Source organism: Notothenia rossii, assembly GCF_949606895.1.
Source record: "Notothenia rossii genome assembly, chromosome: 12".
NCBI lineage: Eukaryota > Metazoa > Chordata > Actinopteri > Perciformes > Nototheniidae > Notothenia > Notothenia rossii.
Genome location: NC_136911.1, coordinates 3,298,698 through 3,315,908, shown reverse-complemented (window position 1 = coordinate 3,315,908; position 17,211 = coordinate 3,298,698). Strand labels below are relative to the sequence as shown.

The 17,211-nt window shown below is 39.7% G+C and overlaps 1 protein-coding gene across 1 annotated transcript; it reads right to left on the bottom strand.

Moving 5' to 3' along the window:
• Nucleotides 1-319: 319 nt before the first annotated feature.
• Nucleotides 320-17,066, bottom strand: LOC307025930 (interferon-induced very large GTPase 1-like). The gene is made up of 6 exons (XM_079660930.1): nucleotides 16,743-17,066; nucleotides 11,899-11,974; nucleotides 11,706-11,787; nucleotides 11,360-11,623; nucleotides 8,665-8,922; nucleotides 320-6,426 (listed from the first exon to the last, which is right to left on the bottom strand). The coding sequence occupies exons 2-6, from the start codon at nucleotides 11,938-11,940 to the stop codon at nucleotides 1,772-1,774; spliced, it is 5,301 nt and encodes a 1,766-aa protein (XP_079517056.1). The 5' UTR covers nucleotides 11,941-11,974; nucleotides 16,743-17,066; the 3' UTR covers nucleotides 320-1,771.
• Nucleotides 17,067-17,211: the final 145 nt, after the last annotated feature.

Here is a 17,211-nt window from a genome sequence, read left to right as displayed (position 1 = left end):
TCAGCCAAGCAAACCAAAGTGACTTCATATTGCCCACGGTAAAGACAGTGACACACACACACACACACACACACACACACACACACACACACACACACACACACACACACACACACACACACACACACACACACACACACACACACACACACACACACACACACACACACACACACACACACACACACACACACACACACACACACACACACACACACACACACACACACACACACACACACACACACACACACACACACACACACACACACACACACACACACACACAGGGAAACATTAAAGACATTCATAGCCAGTCTCAGATTTGGTCTCTTTATTGAAATAGTTTCAAGTCATGTTTACTTGTTGACAATAGCACTTTTATATTAATAATCTTTTAAGTGATTAATAAATGTAAATATGTGATATCAGGTAGTTGAAATAAAAGTCGTTACAGATTTGTAGCAAAGAAAGTTACATATCATACTCGATTAGGTAAGAAAAACTACCTGAAGGATAAATTACACGTTGACATTTAGACTGAAATATCTTTAAAACATTGAAAATGAAAAACAGAATAATGACAAAATCTAATAGATGTAACTTTCTGGAAAGCAATCACATATCATCCTTAACTTGATTCAAACGTTTTGTATCATGTTGACATGCTGAATATGAACAAAATGACATTTTAACTGATTTAAACTAAAACACGTGGCATTTGATGCAGCCCAAAAGGAAAACTGACATAATAATAATAATAATAGTATAACATGAACATTCAAATGTAAATATTTTTTAACTAAATTCTTAATTGGAACAAAAACAAAGAATTCACGTTTTTGGTAAGATCACATTTAGCACTCAAAAAGGTAAGAAAAGAAATGCATGTGTAATCTACATGTTGACATTTAGATTGAATGATATTTTAAAACATTGAATTTGTAAATATTTTTAACTGATGTTTTTATTTTTTTACAGAAACAAAATAGGAATATAATCTAACTCTCTGGGAAACGGTCACATATCAAACTGAACTTGATTACAACAGACTTTCTGTCATGTTTACATGTTGACTGTACCACCACTAAAACACAATGATTCATTCACTGATTTAAACATCTAGGTTTGTGGCTTTTGATTCAGCTCAGAAATGAATAGACAAACATTATAAATGTGTCAATAAAAACGTAAATAATAAGAAGCAGATACTTATTTGAAATAATGTGAAAAAATGAAGACATGTTCTATTCTTCCTGCTGACATGAAGTCTGAATTATATTTTAAAACATTGAAATGGAAAATCTTTTTTTTACAAAACCACAGAAAAATATAAAAGCTAACATGTTTGCATCAGATTTTTATCAAAGATATAAAAACTGTCAATCAAATCAAATGTTATTAATTGACACTATAATAAAATGTATCCGTACCAAAAAGGATTCAAAGTCTGATTTAATCAAACTGAAACATTGAGTATGCTTCCAACATCTGCATAGACTAAACATTTAGAATGTCCTCATCAACATTAAACAAAGACATTTTTTTTTTTGATTAAACATGATTAATGTTATCTCAGGTGAGTACTAATGCAGTAACTTTCTTATGTTCTTTGTAGTAAGCTGTGGTACAATAAATCATATAAACAGTACGTTACTTTGTGTGCTTCTCCTCCATATCATATAAAACAAGTGAAATCTAAATAACCATGAGAGGACGATGACTGTAATGAGGAGGACTACACCTCTGTGAGCACAAAGCTTGTAGTTTTTCATTTGATATGAAATGACTCTTTGAGGCTTGCCTCTGCTTGCTCAGGTGTGATTTCTTTCCATGTTGCAGGAATATCAGCAGGCTTTGCACCAAATGCTTCAGCCAGCTGTTTGTTGTACTTAACCAGTACATATTTCCAGTAGTCTGATGCCTGGAGGCTTGCATCTGGTGGGATTTTCCAGCCCGGATAAATCTCTTTGTAACGCTTGAAAGGGTGAGATACCCAGTTTGTAGCCATACACTCAAATGAATCTTCAGAGATAACAGAGGATGAGCATATATCAGTGACAAGTTTGCCTGAGGTAACACACCTGAACAGACCCAGAGCCTGTGGACGATGTAGTGAAGCGAAGTGCTCAGTGTGGGCTGTTCCTCCTGCCTCACAAGGCGTTTCGCAGAACGGACACTGTTGACCACATCCGATCAGTTTGTTGAAAAGCTCGTTCTGAGGATTCACATGAAGGTTCTTTAGTTTAGTTCGGAGATCTGTTCTTTTAAACTTCTCTCTAAGAGCGTGTGCCATGTCTTTGACAGACTTAAAGAGCCAGTGAGCAAACTGTTCCTGGTCTGCATTGTTCAGGATCATGAATGCACCAAGAGCACCCCGGGAAATGACCAGTTTGTCACCAAGCTCCTGACAGACAACTTCAACAAATGACTTTACGTTGCCACTCTTTTCTTTTTTAGCTTTCTGGATAGCATTATGTATGCTGTTGATACATGACTGGAGATGTTGTTCCTCAAACATCGTAGACCCATTTGAGAAGCGTTCCACTATTTTGTTGAGTATCCATTTCTTTACACAAATCTCATATGAGCAGATAAAGCTCTGGTACTTTTTAAAGTTATCCTTTGAGTTCATATCCAGTAAGACTGAATACTGGAAGGACATTCTTGTGCTGAACTGCTCACTTGTAAGCATTTCACCAATGATATCAGGACCCAGGGAGCGGTTTATGAAGTCTTCGACTGCAGGCTTCAAGCAGCGGTGTGTGAATTCTTCTGCCTTCTTCTGGCACTGGTCTACATTATGGAACACGTCTTTAAAATCAGCAAGAAACTTTTCTTTGTTTTTGTTCAAACATCTGTAGGGATCATTCTCATGGATGAAATCTTTGTGCATTTTCTGAAACATTCTGGCTGCATTTGCACAGATGTGCTGTTTCAGAGAGACTTCAAAAGTGATGTCTGATTCCTGATTGTTTTGCAGCCTCTCATCAATCATGTTTAAAATCTCTGCGATGTAGGTATCATGGTAATTACTTTGTCTTTGCATTGTATCAGTCACAAACTGAGAGCAAATTGTTATGATGCTGTCAGCCATTTGTTGAACAGCCTGTGTGTGACTTGAAATGTTTAACAAAAGTTGTACTGCCTCTTTACATTTTTTGATGAATCCTTCAGCTTTATATTTAAAAGGCCCCAGTCCACACTCTTCCAGGATTTTTCGATTTATCAAATCATTTGCGTGACTTCCCTTGGTTGATAGATTTGTTCTCAGGTGGTGAGACACACTGGTGAAAATGTCCTCCACCTTCATTTTTGAAAAGGATAGTTCATTCACTGTTTTAGTCCACATTTTGTCAAATTCTTCATCCAGCTCTTCCTCTGACATCTTGACTTTTTTCTCCCAACATTCTTCAATCAAAGCACTTACTCGGTTCTCCAACTCCTTTGTGTGGTTCTCCTTGATTCTATCCATTTCTGTCATCCCCTGTCTGACGTCGGCTGCTGCTGTGAGCTGATTAAACACAGACCTTTCCATTTCTCCTCGAAGGCTGTTTGCGCTGTTTGCAAAATCCTGTCTGTATCCTTCAACAAGATAGACATGACCCTCTGTTCTCTTGAAATACTGTTCCAGATTTCCAAGAAGCTTTGTTTCCCATTTAGACAGCTCTGTCAAAGCTTCGTTTTTCAATAGCATGAGAAGTTCTCTTATGTCAGATACATTAGATTTATCAGCAGGTGTACCGAAGTTGGAGAGTCTTGTTTCAGCTTGGGTAACCCATGTGTACATTTCTTTTTTGAAGTCCCATTCCCATTTGTTGAATTCTTTGCACAGCCTCATGTATGCATCAGCCACGAGACTGTTTCTGAAGCTGAAGATGAAGTTCTCGTGTTTTACTGCAGTCCACAGGCTCTTCATCCACTCTGTAAACTCCAAGATATTATTAGCTGACGATCCACAACTTCCCAAAATGGTGATTATGTTCTTCTTGAGCTCATAGACAGCCTCGCTGTAGCCTGCATTGACTGGTGCCATTGGTGGGTTTCCATTCCAGAGTCCAGGAATGTAACAGTTTCCAGTGTCTGGACTGTACTCCATCACATCAGTGAAGCTCGTATTCTCTTTTTTCTTTTCCATTTTGGCTGCTGCCTGGGTCATCTCGTTTAACTGTTCCAGGAGCAGTTTCCTGTCTCGCAGGTTCTTGTCATGGGCTGAAACATCGGACACATTCTGGTGAACAAACTGACATTTGGGCTTTTTGCCCACCTCTTTCATCCTGAGGAAAGCGTGTACAACTATCTGTAGGATGTCCTTCATTTCTGTGGAATTCTCCATTGCAATATTGATGATGGTGATATCACTCAGCCCCACAACAAGTGTTGCAAGCTCATTGTCGTGCTCGTGGCTATTGTCCAGTTGTGCCAGCTCTGGTGACTTTAAGCCCTCAGTGTCGATGATCACCATGAAGTCACAGTTGAGGTCTTTTCTGACATTTTCATTGATTTTAATCAGCAACATAAAGGCACCTCGAGTGCATCGACCACTGCTGACTGCAAACTGCACTCCAAACATGGTGTTGAGGAGAGTGGACTTTCCTGTGCTCTGAACTCCAAGAACTGTGACTACCAGGATCTTGTTCGTAGGAGACACCAAGTCATTGAGCTGAGAGAGAACGTCACTCACCCATCCGATAGGTATGTTGGATGCTTCTCCATCTACAAGCTCAAGTGGAAATCCATCAAGCATTAATTCTGCACATAGCTTGGGGAGATGCTGTAGTTGTTGACGTGCTGGGTCTGTTTCAGGAAGGGAAAGGGAAGCTTCATAGATCTGCCCCATCTCACGGAAGAAGTGTTCAGTCCCTAATGAGCTGTTGGAAAGTTGTAGGTCAATGTCCTTTATCTCCTCTTTGTTCTCAGAGTTTTTGCATTTCTCTTTGTACTGCTCCCTGAGGTCAAAGAGTTTTTCCCGAGACACGTTATCGAGGTTCATTCGCATCCATTTCAGGAAATAGCACCTCTCTATCCCTGGGCTTGATATTGCATTGATGAAACATGCTATTGCCTTCGACATGTCATAAGAGTTCTGTTTTTCCCGAAGTTGTGTTTTCTGTACCAGAAGATTACTTTTATACTCTTCTATTTTTTCAGACCCAACTTTCCGAAGCCGGAATTCTTCCTTCTCTAAGCGAGTAAGGTCCTTCCATATTTGTCCTTGCAAGGGAAGCTCAGATTCTTTGTATTGAAGAATGTCTTGAATTTCTGCAGTGATGGAATCTGCATTTTTCTTGGCAGTCTGGCACTCTGGAGAGTCTTCATCAACACATATTCCCAGTTCATGGGCAATTTCAGACATTTGTTCAATTCCCATCTTCACCTTTGAGGTTTCAAATACATTGCTGACTTTTTCCCGCAAATCTTTGACAAAGTCTGCATCATTCATGTGCTTAGCTTTCAACAGGATGTTGCCGTTAGTCAAGTTCAACTTGGTTGCTACCTTTATTACAGCATCTAAACTGAAAACGTTGCTTTGACGGTTACCCACCAAGAAGATCTGTGCCTTGTGGTTTTGGTTGGTTAGCAGCTCACACTCAGAGTCCAAAGCATCAAAGAACACAAACACAGCTGCAGATGTTTGACACAAGAAAGAAAATTGTGTTTCAAATGAAGCAATGTCCCCACGGAGGTTAGCTACAGCAACTGGCTGGCTGAAGACATCCATGTTTTTGTTCCCACAAGGAAGGTACCAAGTCATTTCAACCAATCCATTGGATATCCTCCTTGGACTGTCGCCACCCTCCATGTTGGAGTGAACAAATGTGTCATGGTTCTGCTGAGAATTGCTCAGAAGCTTATTGAGGATCTCTGACTTGGACAAGGAGCACTCACCCAGTCTTACAAAAGATATCATTGGAAGTTCAGAGACAACTATTCTTTCTTCAATAAATCCCTTGGATTGTAAGAGTGACTGAGGTCTGTACTTTTTAACAATGTCTCTCATGGCCCAAAGCATGAGTGTGCTCTGCTTTGTGTCACAGTTGGGAAGCAACAGAGGCACGGAAAACTGACACATGGACATTTTGAGGGCCATTTCCTGCTGTACAAAACCATCAGAGCACAGGAAGAGAGCAGTGATTATGTCAAGGGGATTGAGTGTGTCACCTAAATGTGTACTTTGGTCTAGATCATAAAGATCTAAGTGATCACCAGAGTTTGACTTGCATGCAGATGTACATTTCAAATTTCTAGCTGTCACATTAACCATCATTAGTTTCTTCAGAAAATACCGTGGAAGATCTGAATTACACTTAGCAGGTTCATCGGTAATGGTCTTTTCGTCAATGCTTAGAACTGAGCTTATGGATAGCTTATTTTCATAGAGGTGATCCAACCCCAGATCCTCCAGTAGGCTCTCTAGGTGTGTCTCTGTTTAAAAAAGAAAACATGAATATTAAACCCATTATTTTTCTCATCCTCAATCCAATGTTTAGGATTTAGATTTCTAACATTTGACAGAATTTGATTTAACACAGTTCAGAAAAATAAATCTTGCAAAAATGATGACAGTTTTGGGCAGTCAATCAGTAAACTGCTTGCCTAATGCATTGATACAAAACATTTGACAATAGTAGAATGAAATCTTCTGTTTGCATTAGTTTTTAAGTTGTTCCCAAATGTTGGTTTTTTGTGAATAGAAGACACATAATAATCTAATGTGCAGCATGCAATGAAATGTATGGCATTGTAAAATGACTTGAAAGAGGTGGATAGAGATATTTTTGAGCACCAGAAAACAGCTTTGACCTCGGGGTCTGGAAATTATCTGAAAAGACTCAAGGAGGACACTCATCGACAACTGGCCAATAATTGGTGCTGGATACATTGTGCCATCTTGAGGGCCAGTATCCCATGGTCAGTATGAACTCTAGCTTTCACCAACTAATAAACAAAGACACTATTCAGAATGATTTTATGTTGAATGACTGTATAACCACCAGGGCCCCTGGTAGACCCCCACACAATAGAGACTCTTGCAATCCTGTGCAATAAACCTGCAATGTGCAAATATAAACACAAATGTGTACAGCGCTATAATCACTTTAATGTAGAAAATACTTATTTTTATAAAATGTCCCAACTTATATTCTTTTAAGGTCCCAATACTACAATACCATCTATGTGACTCAGTTTACTCAAATTGCTGTTACTAATTTTGTAGCTATGGTTGTCTACTTACTTGTCTTTATTTTAATTGTATTACTAATGTGTGCTTTACTTTGTTACTTTTACCTGCTATTCAACTTAAGCTGCAACACTTTCAATGTCCCCGCTGTGGGACTAAGGATTTCTGATTCTGATTGCAAATTGGTTTAAACTTTGTATTTTGATGAAGGAACTACAGAAAACAGGTTTCCTTCTTCCTCAAGGAATCAATCAAGAACAATTCTGCAGTGATGGCATAATCATTTATATAAAATATAAAAATATAAAATCATACATGTTATTTATATAGCGCTTTTCCTGATGCACAAAGTGCTTTACAAGCAAGTAAAGAAGAAAAATAACAACAAAAAAAGTGCTAAGCTAGGTGGAATAGGGGCGAGGGTTTAGTGGATTAGGAGTTTGTGAAGCTGACAATTGAGTGGCCCGACAAGCAAGGAGGCAGAGGCAGAACGTCCAAAAATATAACCCGGTGTGAGCATTTATTAAACTTCAGCACGACAGGACACAGCCTCAATCTTGCTGTACCCGTGAGCACAGTCACCAGCCACAAGGATCTCACACACCTCTCCCAAACAGAAAAACCCCAGAGCCTAAATACACACACTAATCAATCAACAAGACACAGGTGAGGGGGGAGGAGACAACACAGGGCACCAGGTGAACACAATGAACCACAATAAAGCTATACAACCCGTAACGGAGGCGGAGATCTATGGGCCCAGACATCACCTCCGTGACAGAGTTGAAGGCAAGAGTGAAAGGGGGAGTTTTGAGCGCTTTTTTGAAAGACGTGAGTGTTTGCAGATCTGACGTGGCTGGGGAGGGAGTTCCAAAGTGAGGGGGAGGCTGCTGCGAAGGCATATATTATGTCTTATACACCGATTACTCTGTTCAATTGTATTTTGAGTCTTATGTGTTTAACAGACATTTGTTTAGGTTTGATATTCTGGGAGGGCAAAAGGTGGGGTAAAAGGTGTATTTACAAATGGTTAAGACTGGGGGGTTTTATGGTTTAATGGTGGGAATGTAAGATAATGTCTAACATAATTCATGGGTATAGGATAAATTGACTGTTTTTCTTTCTTCTAGTGGGAATGTAAGCTGTATTGGGGGTGCAGAACTTCTTTATCCTCTGAGGATGAAGTTGCTCAGTTCCTGCATTTGAGATCGATTTCAATTGTATCTGACTTTCTTTATTACTTTATTAAATATAAAAAAATACAAACTTGTTTATGAATCATTTATCGGTTTCTCTTAAGGTAATGAAAAAGTCCACCACAATGTAATCTGCATTTTTCTTGGCACACTCAAACTCTGAAAAGTCTCAACCCAGAAGCATGTTCACTTAAAGCCATCTACTCAATTCCAATCTTCATCTTTGGGTCAACATCTTTGACATTGTCTTTATCAACCATGCAATAATGATTTTATTTGACTTACTTGTGTTTGCAGATGTTACAGTTGGCTTGCTTAAACTTCCATTCCGAAGTTTTGTAGAAACCAGAAGAGAGTAACACTCCCCTGGCTTCAGGTTGTTGAATGTCATCTTGTTTGTGTCAGTTGTCTCTTTCACAATGTATCCCTCACTGCAACAAGTCACAATGTAACTCTCCACTTCACCAGCAGGGGTGTCCCAATGCAGAGACAGTGACTCGCTGCTGATCTGGTCGACTGTAATCTGCACAGGAGGGCTGGGCTCTATGGGAACATGTAAAGGTTTCACTGAAACTGAAAATTCGTATTCTGTCAATGTTTGGCTGCTTTTTAAAGTGCAAGTAAAATAGGTGTAATGACCCTTATTTGTCTGAAACTAACTTTTAACAGACATTTCCTAGATTCGTACGGTGGCCCTGAAGTGCAAGTCAAAACAACATTTCAGAAAACAATTCAGCATTTCACAAAACACTTCAGCATTTCACAAAACACTGACATTTCATAAAACACCACAGCATTTCACAAAACACTACAGCATTTCACAAAACACTACAGCATTTCACAAAACACTTCAGCATTTCAGAAAACACAATGACATTTCATAAAACACCACAGCATTTCACAAAACACTACAGCATTTCCAGTGGCGACTGGTCATTAGGCACAGCCCCACCTAGTGTCAGCAGAAAGTATTACAAATAATGATTAAAACAAAATGCAAAAAAAATATATATATAAAATATATTTTAAAATAATTTTTAATCATCTGATTCTTCTGTACATTTCTGTTTTAGTCTGTGTTCTTCTAATTAGTGTCTACAGTGTGTACCTATTGAGCTGTTTAGAGCCATGTGGGACAAAACCCGATCATGCCCCTCCCTCTCACTGTCTAAGTGAACGGTGACTGTAAAAACGACACTGCGCAATGCATGCTCAGAGTATTGTCCTATTTAATGTGTGTGGCAAACAAATAATGACCATAGGGGCACTGAGCTGCCATCCCCACCATACGTCATCTCACATAATTCAGAGCTGATTGGCTGTAAGTACGTGTGCCGCGAAAAGTGTGGTGTGTGTGAAGAGGAAGAGAGAGGCGTCCCAAAACCAGGAAGTAAGCTGCGCATGGGTTCCCTCCACAAATAGCAATGAGATTTCTCCATAGGATTTTAGAAAATAGCTCAAAATAAGATCTGTGGGAAACGTACCTGTTAGATAAATGCACGTTTTGTTCAGCCGGTAAATATCCACATGTCTACCCTACTTTTATAATTTTCTAATCATAAATCTATCGATTAGATTTTTATGACTTTTGAAACTACAAGAAGATAAGGAGGACTTTTACAAAAAAGTAATAGAGATTTTTGTCCGGAAGGATAGGCAAATGGACTTCATCTTCAAGTCAAGGTAAGACCGCAATTTTATTGAAAATGGGATCTTGAGAACAATTCAACATTTAAATGATAACATTACATTTTTTGAGTATCCTTTTGTTGAACTGTCTGTTTAAAATTAATCAAAGCATCAGACAAAAAAGGTTTTGAAAATATTATATTTTGATTTAGGTCAAAATATTATATTTGTAAACCTGAAGAGTCAGTGCCTCACCAGCCATGAACCTCACTGCATGTCACTGCAGAAGCTCATATATAGACATCTAAATTTGTTGTGCCCCACCACTTTTGTATATATAAAAACGCCACTGAGCAGTTCAGAAAAACATTACAGCATTTCAGAAAACATTACAGCATTTCACTCAAAGCTACAGCAGGGGTCGCAACCCTAGGCACGCGTGCCACCATTGGCACACGGTACCGTAACCAGTGGCACACTAGGAATAAGTGTGCAAAACATTTAAATTGTATTTTCCGATCCTGAACGAGACCGCCGGCAGAGCGCGTCTCCCCCTGCAGAAGGAAGCCATGCACACCATGCACGCCATGCACGCAACGCAGCGCAGAAGGATAACTTCTAGGCCCCGCCCTCTTTAAATCCAGTCGACTTTCTGCTGCTTTCCTCCATGGTGAAACGATCAGGGGTGTAGCACACTTCACAAATTGCAGTACCCATAAGGGTACAAAAAACGCTAAAGCATTTCAGAAAACACCACAGCATTTCACTTGTGCAGACAAGACGTCAGGCGAAAAACCTTTAAAAATGTGTGTTTTCTGAATGGAGATCGAATCGACCTGTAGCTGCTCCGTCCAAACTCACAACAACGTCCTACAGACATAAATAAAGCAGCAACTGTATTCTCCATGACACAGACAGTCTATAGTTTGTACTTGTTTAACTTTTGTCTAGTTTCTGAACGGATATGAGGAGCTGTGAGCTCTAAGTGCTAACAGCTGATGTTTTGGGACATGTTGCACTGTCGGGTGCTGACCAATCACGAAGCGTCATTTCTTGATTGGCAGCAAAAACAACCAATCACAACAGTGCTTCTCTGGCTGGCTCTGTCCAATCACAAACAATAAGTGTTCTCCCTAAAGGAATACCCTTTCCGTAAAATTTGAAATGTTGAAGTGTTTTGTGAAATGCTGTAGTGTTTTGTGAAATGTTGAAGTGTTTTGTGAAATGTTGTAGTGTTTTGTGAAATGTTGTTTTGACTTGCACTTCAGGGTCACCATAGATTTGTTCAGGAAGTGATCGAAAAACACTTTAATACATATTAGATTTTTATGGATTTGTTTTTCAGATTTACCTGTGAAGACAGATAGCGAGGTTGCTTTGCTTTGATTTCCATTGTCTGCAATCCTTGTGATGCTGAAGGTATACTCAGTGCCAGGTATCAGTCCAACAACCTTCACAGGGCTGGAGTCATCAACAGTCAAACAGCCTCTTTGTGTTTCACAGGAGTAATCTAACTGTAGTCTAAACCCAGCAGAGTTTTCAGTGGGTGGAAAGCCAAGAGAAACTGTCTCCTGGTCAGAATTAAGAACTGTTACTTCAGCTGGTGGAGGAACATCTGTCATAAGAGAAGAAAGTTACATATCTTTACATATCGCTGCGTATATGTTTATTACAATATATCAGTTATTGACACTTACGGTCCGACTCTGGTGCTGCTGGAGTGTTCTTTCCTTCCTCACAGCACGGGTCAAGGAAGGAATCTGATACATCATAATATTCCTTGGTAATTGAAATAGTAATGAGTTAATGAATCATACCTTATTCACAATAGCGTATATGACAACATCTATTTGTACTGTAATGTTTTACAGTAATTATTTCATTGTTTACCTCCTCATCGGAGCTATCCATTGCAGAAACACTCTCAGCCATCCCACACTCTCCAGATTATTTAAACAGCTTCTCACTGAAAACATTGAAAATAATCCTTTAACACCATCTACTCCAACAACTATGTAACACAAAAATCACAGAGAAAAAAAACAATCAGCAGACTATATGAGCCATGAAGGAAAGATTAAACATGATGAGTTAGGAACGGGCTGGACTCTGACCCAGCCCAGCCCACAACAATTCGTGCCATGCCGCGGTGTAGTGCTATTGGTTTAAGTACCTGTGCCACCTGACCAATTTTGACGGGGGCGGCAGAAGCGCAATGAAAAGAAAAATTGGGGTGTAAACATTTTTTTTGCGCCAATATGCACGTCATTTCATATACGATATTGTTGTTGGTGTTGGTAGAAGGGGGCGCAGCGAATCTGCAGCGGTGCTGACTTGAGACCGGTCTCTACCTGACCGGAGTCACGCTGTGTGTGTCCGTCAGGAAACAAGCTGTTAAAAAGTAGTTCCAGAAAACATCCACTGATAAACTGCGATGTTAACAACCTCATGATAACCTCATATGTTTTTAACTTAGGATCATACCTGTGTTTAGTCTAGAAAAAGGTAAATGTGTGCATTTTATTATAAAGTTGTGTATATTTACAGACTGTTGCAAAAACTAAGAAGCTTATAAACATCAGGTTTAAAACTAAAAGAGCTTTACAAAAAAGTAACACAATGAAATATGTTTGGAGTTTTATTTGAGTTATTAATTTACATTTTTTGTCTAAGAGATGCTGATTTGAAACCGTTGTTACATACAGTTACGGCATTTCCTGTTTCTGCCGGAGAGAGGGGAGGCCGTCCCAAAGCTTGCCGCTGTATTTACTCCCTCCATCTGACAGGAGGGAGCCTCGTTGAGCTGCGAGTGAGGCTACAGACGGAGTTCACTCCATCACGGAGGGCTAGGGTCGAGGGAGTGGTTTGGGATTGGTCCGTAGTTAAGTGACGGAGGCCCATAACTATTAGTGCAGATGTAGCGTTAGCATATCTGCCCCATGAGGGCCCCAGGGCATCCGGGCTTAAACGTTGTATTATAGAATGATCTCACCGATGTGACAGTACTCTTCAAAGGGTTCACGAAATATGACTACTACTCTTACTGTTTAACATTTTGGGTTACTTAATGTTACTTCATGTTAAGGCTAATAAGAATTACAAGGCTAAGGCTGTAATGCTAACTAACGTGCTTGCTACAAGCTAGGTAGCTAACTTGATCCAGCCACTCCTGGTCCTTTCATCAGACGGGAAGCGAAAGAACGAGCAAGACCCATTACTGGTATGATAACAACCTGGCACTAAGCACACAGGCATCTTGTTTAAAGTTATCTTATCTTAGCTATCTCTTATATTTAGTGGAGGAAAAAAATTATGTATGTATGTATTATTATTATGACATCAAGGGTAGGAATTTCACGACGGCCATGGCCGTCGTTGCCCCTCGGTCTGGCCGAGAGGCCTCGAAAATAATTGTACGTCCTGGTCTTTGTGCCCCTCACACTGTTAAAATCTTGAAGTTGCTTTAAAGGAGACCTATCATGCAAAATGCACTTTTGTACGTCTTTTCTACATGAACATGTGTCCCCGGTGTTCCAGGGAACTCACCAAGTGTCAGAAAACACAATACTCTCTATTTTCCTCCATACCCAAATCTCTTAAAAAGGGGCTGCAACGGATCTGATACAGACTGATCCCGATTTGAACACTTCTATGACGTCACAGAAGTGGCGCTACGGCTATTGGGCCAACTCCACCAATCAGGAGGAGACAGCCACGGACATTACCATTGGAAAGCGCTGGAGACGCTGTAGTACATATGCCAGGCCTGTAGATGGTGCTGTTCTCACAGAATCAGCCCATGATGCAAAGACAGTGTCCAATTTTGCGAAATGAGGAATGGCTAAAATGCATGATCTGTTTGGTATTTTGAAAAATAAAAAGTATAAATATGCCTTATATAGGTATGGTCCTACACTATATTATTCAAATATAGCATGATAGGTCCACTTTAAAGGCGTCAAAACAGTGGTCTGGTCTGTGAACTGCATTATTCTGCGTTTACACCGGACGATGCGAATATTCGCATTGTTCTAATCGCTGAAGCTTCACTGCGGCTGTCAGCTGTGTGTACTCCTGTCATTCAAACAGGATGCGCTGGAGAGGGGGCGGGGCTTATATCCATGTAAACACTTTGGTAGAAACCAACTACAACAAAATGAACATATTTTACTGTGATTTAATTCTAATAAACATTTTTAAATGATGCCGAAGTCACAACTAACGGTTAGTATAAACCATGAATTAATGCTTTGAAAAAAATCTTTGTTTTCTGAATGGAGATCAGATCGATCATGCTAAACTAACGTTGTATCTGCTCCGTCCACACTCACCACAACGCCCTACAGACATAAATAAACCAGCGACTGTATTCGCCATGACACAGACAGTCTGTGTTTTGTTTAACTTTTTTTCCAGTTTCTGAACAGATATGAGGAGCTGTGAGCTCTGTGTGCTCACAGCTAACGGCTGATGTTTTGGTTTTCTGATTCAACGTCACTGACGGCAGGCTGAGTTCCTCACCGCTGATTGGCTACTGCGAAAAACGCATCACGCAAAGAGACTCTCGCACGCACGCACGCACGCACGCACGCACGCACGCACGCACGCACGCACGCACACACACACACACACACACACACACACACACACACACACACACACACACACACACACACACACACACACACACACACACACACACACACACACACACACACACACACACACACACACACACACACACACTTTTGCATTTCAAAGTATTGCTTGTTCATACAGTTGAATGTTTGAGCAACAATCACTGTGCACTGCTGAATGATTTATGTGCAGAGTTTGACCCTTGAAGGCTGTTTCTTCTGCTCTGAAATGGAATATATTTGTTACATATTGGATTTCAGATTTGTGAATGGGAGAAGTAGTAGATGGAAAACATACCAAACACTAATTATTCAAAGTAGAGTATTTCATTTTATATACGGTAATACTAAGGAGGCATAGGCCTGTATGATGATATAATGTTTGACATTATTGATATTCAAAAAGTTATTTTTTTTCCAAATCCTTTTTCCCTCAATGGCCTTTGTGCCCTAACAAAATGTGTCACACCCAAGGCCAAATGGGCTTGACCCTAAAATGACGAAATTCCAAGCCTGATGACATCAATTACTCTGGGATTTGTAGTCTTTAGTTGCGTATTTTTCAGTCTTATATTTCAACAGTTTTACGACAAACTGAGACTTTTTCGACATGGAAATGATTTTTTAAGATTGACAAACATCAGTATGTGTAATTCATGGCACAATTCAAACGGGATCGAAAGATACGTTTTCTCTCGCCATTGACTTCAATACATAATTTTTCCGAAATAAGGTCCTATGAGTTCCACCGGAAAGGGAGGGACTTCGCTTCTCTATGCACCTGTAACATCTCATGTATTTAGTTGGGCTATATTAAGCATTTCATTAAATTATGCCGGTAACCTTAACTCCATTGCTGCCTGTTAGCTGCCTGTGTTTCATCGTCAGTTCAGCAACTACCATTGGAATAATTTCCAACCGTCTTACTTCAGAACGATAATGTGTAGCCCTGCAATAAAAACGTTATAAACTACCACTATAACCGTTATTGATTTAGTCAACTTCATTTAGCAAACACCTCAAAGGTGAGACTGACAAGTCCTTTGTAATTTTTGATTGAGGACTTTGCATCAAAGAAGTCAAGGAAGGTCAGACTAGACGGCAGTTTGCGAGTTGAACTTAGAGATGCCTAATTCTGTAAATAAGTTATTTAATGTGTGTTCTGTTCGGTTTGTGTGTTGAAAGATTTGTGCAATTTAGTATTTTCTATAACTTATGTCTTTTTATTTATTAAAGTTTTTTATATTCATGTTTATTTTGTGATACTGTTATTTAATTTGTGTAGTTATTTTTGATTGTACATATTGGGGGGGGGGGGGGGGGGGGTTATGGGAGGTGCACCGCCCAGGGCACCATATTAGCTAGAACCGCCACTGAACATAATAGGACAATCAGTAAACCATTTTGCAAATGACTCATTGTGGGTGATTCTTACAGCATATGCGGCCCACACCCTCACGGTCATGAATCCCTGTATCACGTGAAGGCAGAAAGAATGATAAACCTTAAGTTAAATATTAGCGAATATATCTTTACTTGTAAGTTAAAACCACACGTTTGTATAGCGCCATTGCTTCTTAGGATGCAACCTAAATGATAATGTTAAATTAAAGGAACAACATATCATTCATTGCACGCCGTCAGCCGGCCTGGACAACAGGTGTTATTCCCGCCGAGACATGCATTGCTTGCACCTCGCGGGAGCGCAAAGCGTAACGCGAACACTCCCAGACATTTCAATGATTTGTACGGCAAAGTACGGTTTGGAAACGATATCATTTTCTTTTTGGTTCATCAATGGTGATAAATAATCTGAACTCTATAGTTTATGAACATTAAAGGTAGGTAAGAATGGAGGAACCAGCTAGGTAAGCTAGATTTTGAAAGTGCACAACCGAAAAATATCTGCCCCTTCCTTCAGACTTCTACAGAACAAAGCACGGCATCACACCTTTTGTTCTGTGATTTTTGATAACATAGATGGCACGTACCAATCGACTCAATCTGTATAAGGCCAGGGAAAGCCCAAAATGAAAACTATTTAGGGATCTTAAAGAGATAATTGAAACAATAATTGACAAAGAAAGGTTTACCTACCTTTGTTGATTAACCATGGTAGAAACGATGCCTCTTCTTTTACACCAAATTGTTATACTGTACTAAGCTATATGCAATATTTTTGTCATGTAGCCTATATCTGTCTTGAGTCGGGTTTTGCATTTCTCTGGCGATGCCAAACCTGTTCCAGGCATCTCCTTTTATAGTGCAGGGACTTTCGGTTTTGCTTCTCAGAAACGATTGTCTAGTTTCCAGTAAAGTGAAACTTATGGTTGGTCTCCTCCTTTTTCTTAACCCTATGGTGTTCGGGTCTGTGGCATCATTTAGCCAAAGAAAAATGATATGATAAATTATTTTTTTCAAACTCACACTCAATGGCCTTGGCTCATTTTCTGTGAAGAACATATCAGAACACATTTTCAATGACCACCCACTGTATCTCTAAAAACGGGGCTGCAACGGATCGGATACAGACTGATAGAGATTTTAAATTGTTCTGACGTCAGAA

What these genes read in the sequence shown, in the direction of transcription:
- LOC307025930 (XM_079660930.1), bottom strand. Translation starts at nt 11,940, where the DNA reads ATGGCTGAGAGTGTTTCTGCAATGGATAGCTCCGATGAGGAG. An exon ending in TGGATAGCTCCGATGAGGAG is followed by an intron (nt 11,788 to 11,898) that starts GTAAACAATGAA and finishes TCAATTACCAAG; the next exon opens with GAATATTATGATGTATCAGA. An exon ending in CTCGCTATCTGTCTTCACAG is followed by an intron (nt 8,923 to 11,359) that starts GTAAATCTGAAA and finishes ATGTTCCCATAG; the next exon opens with AGCCCAGCCCTCCTGTGCAG.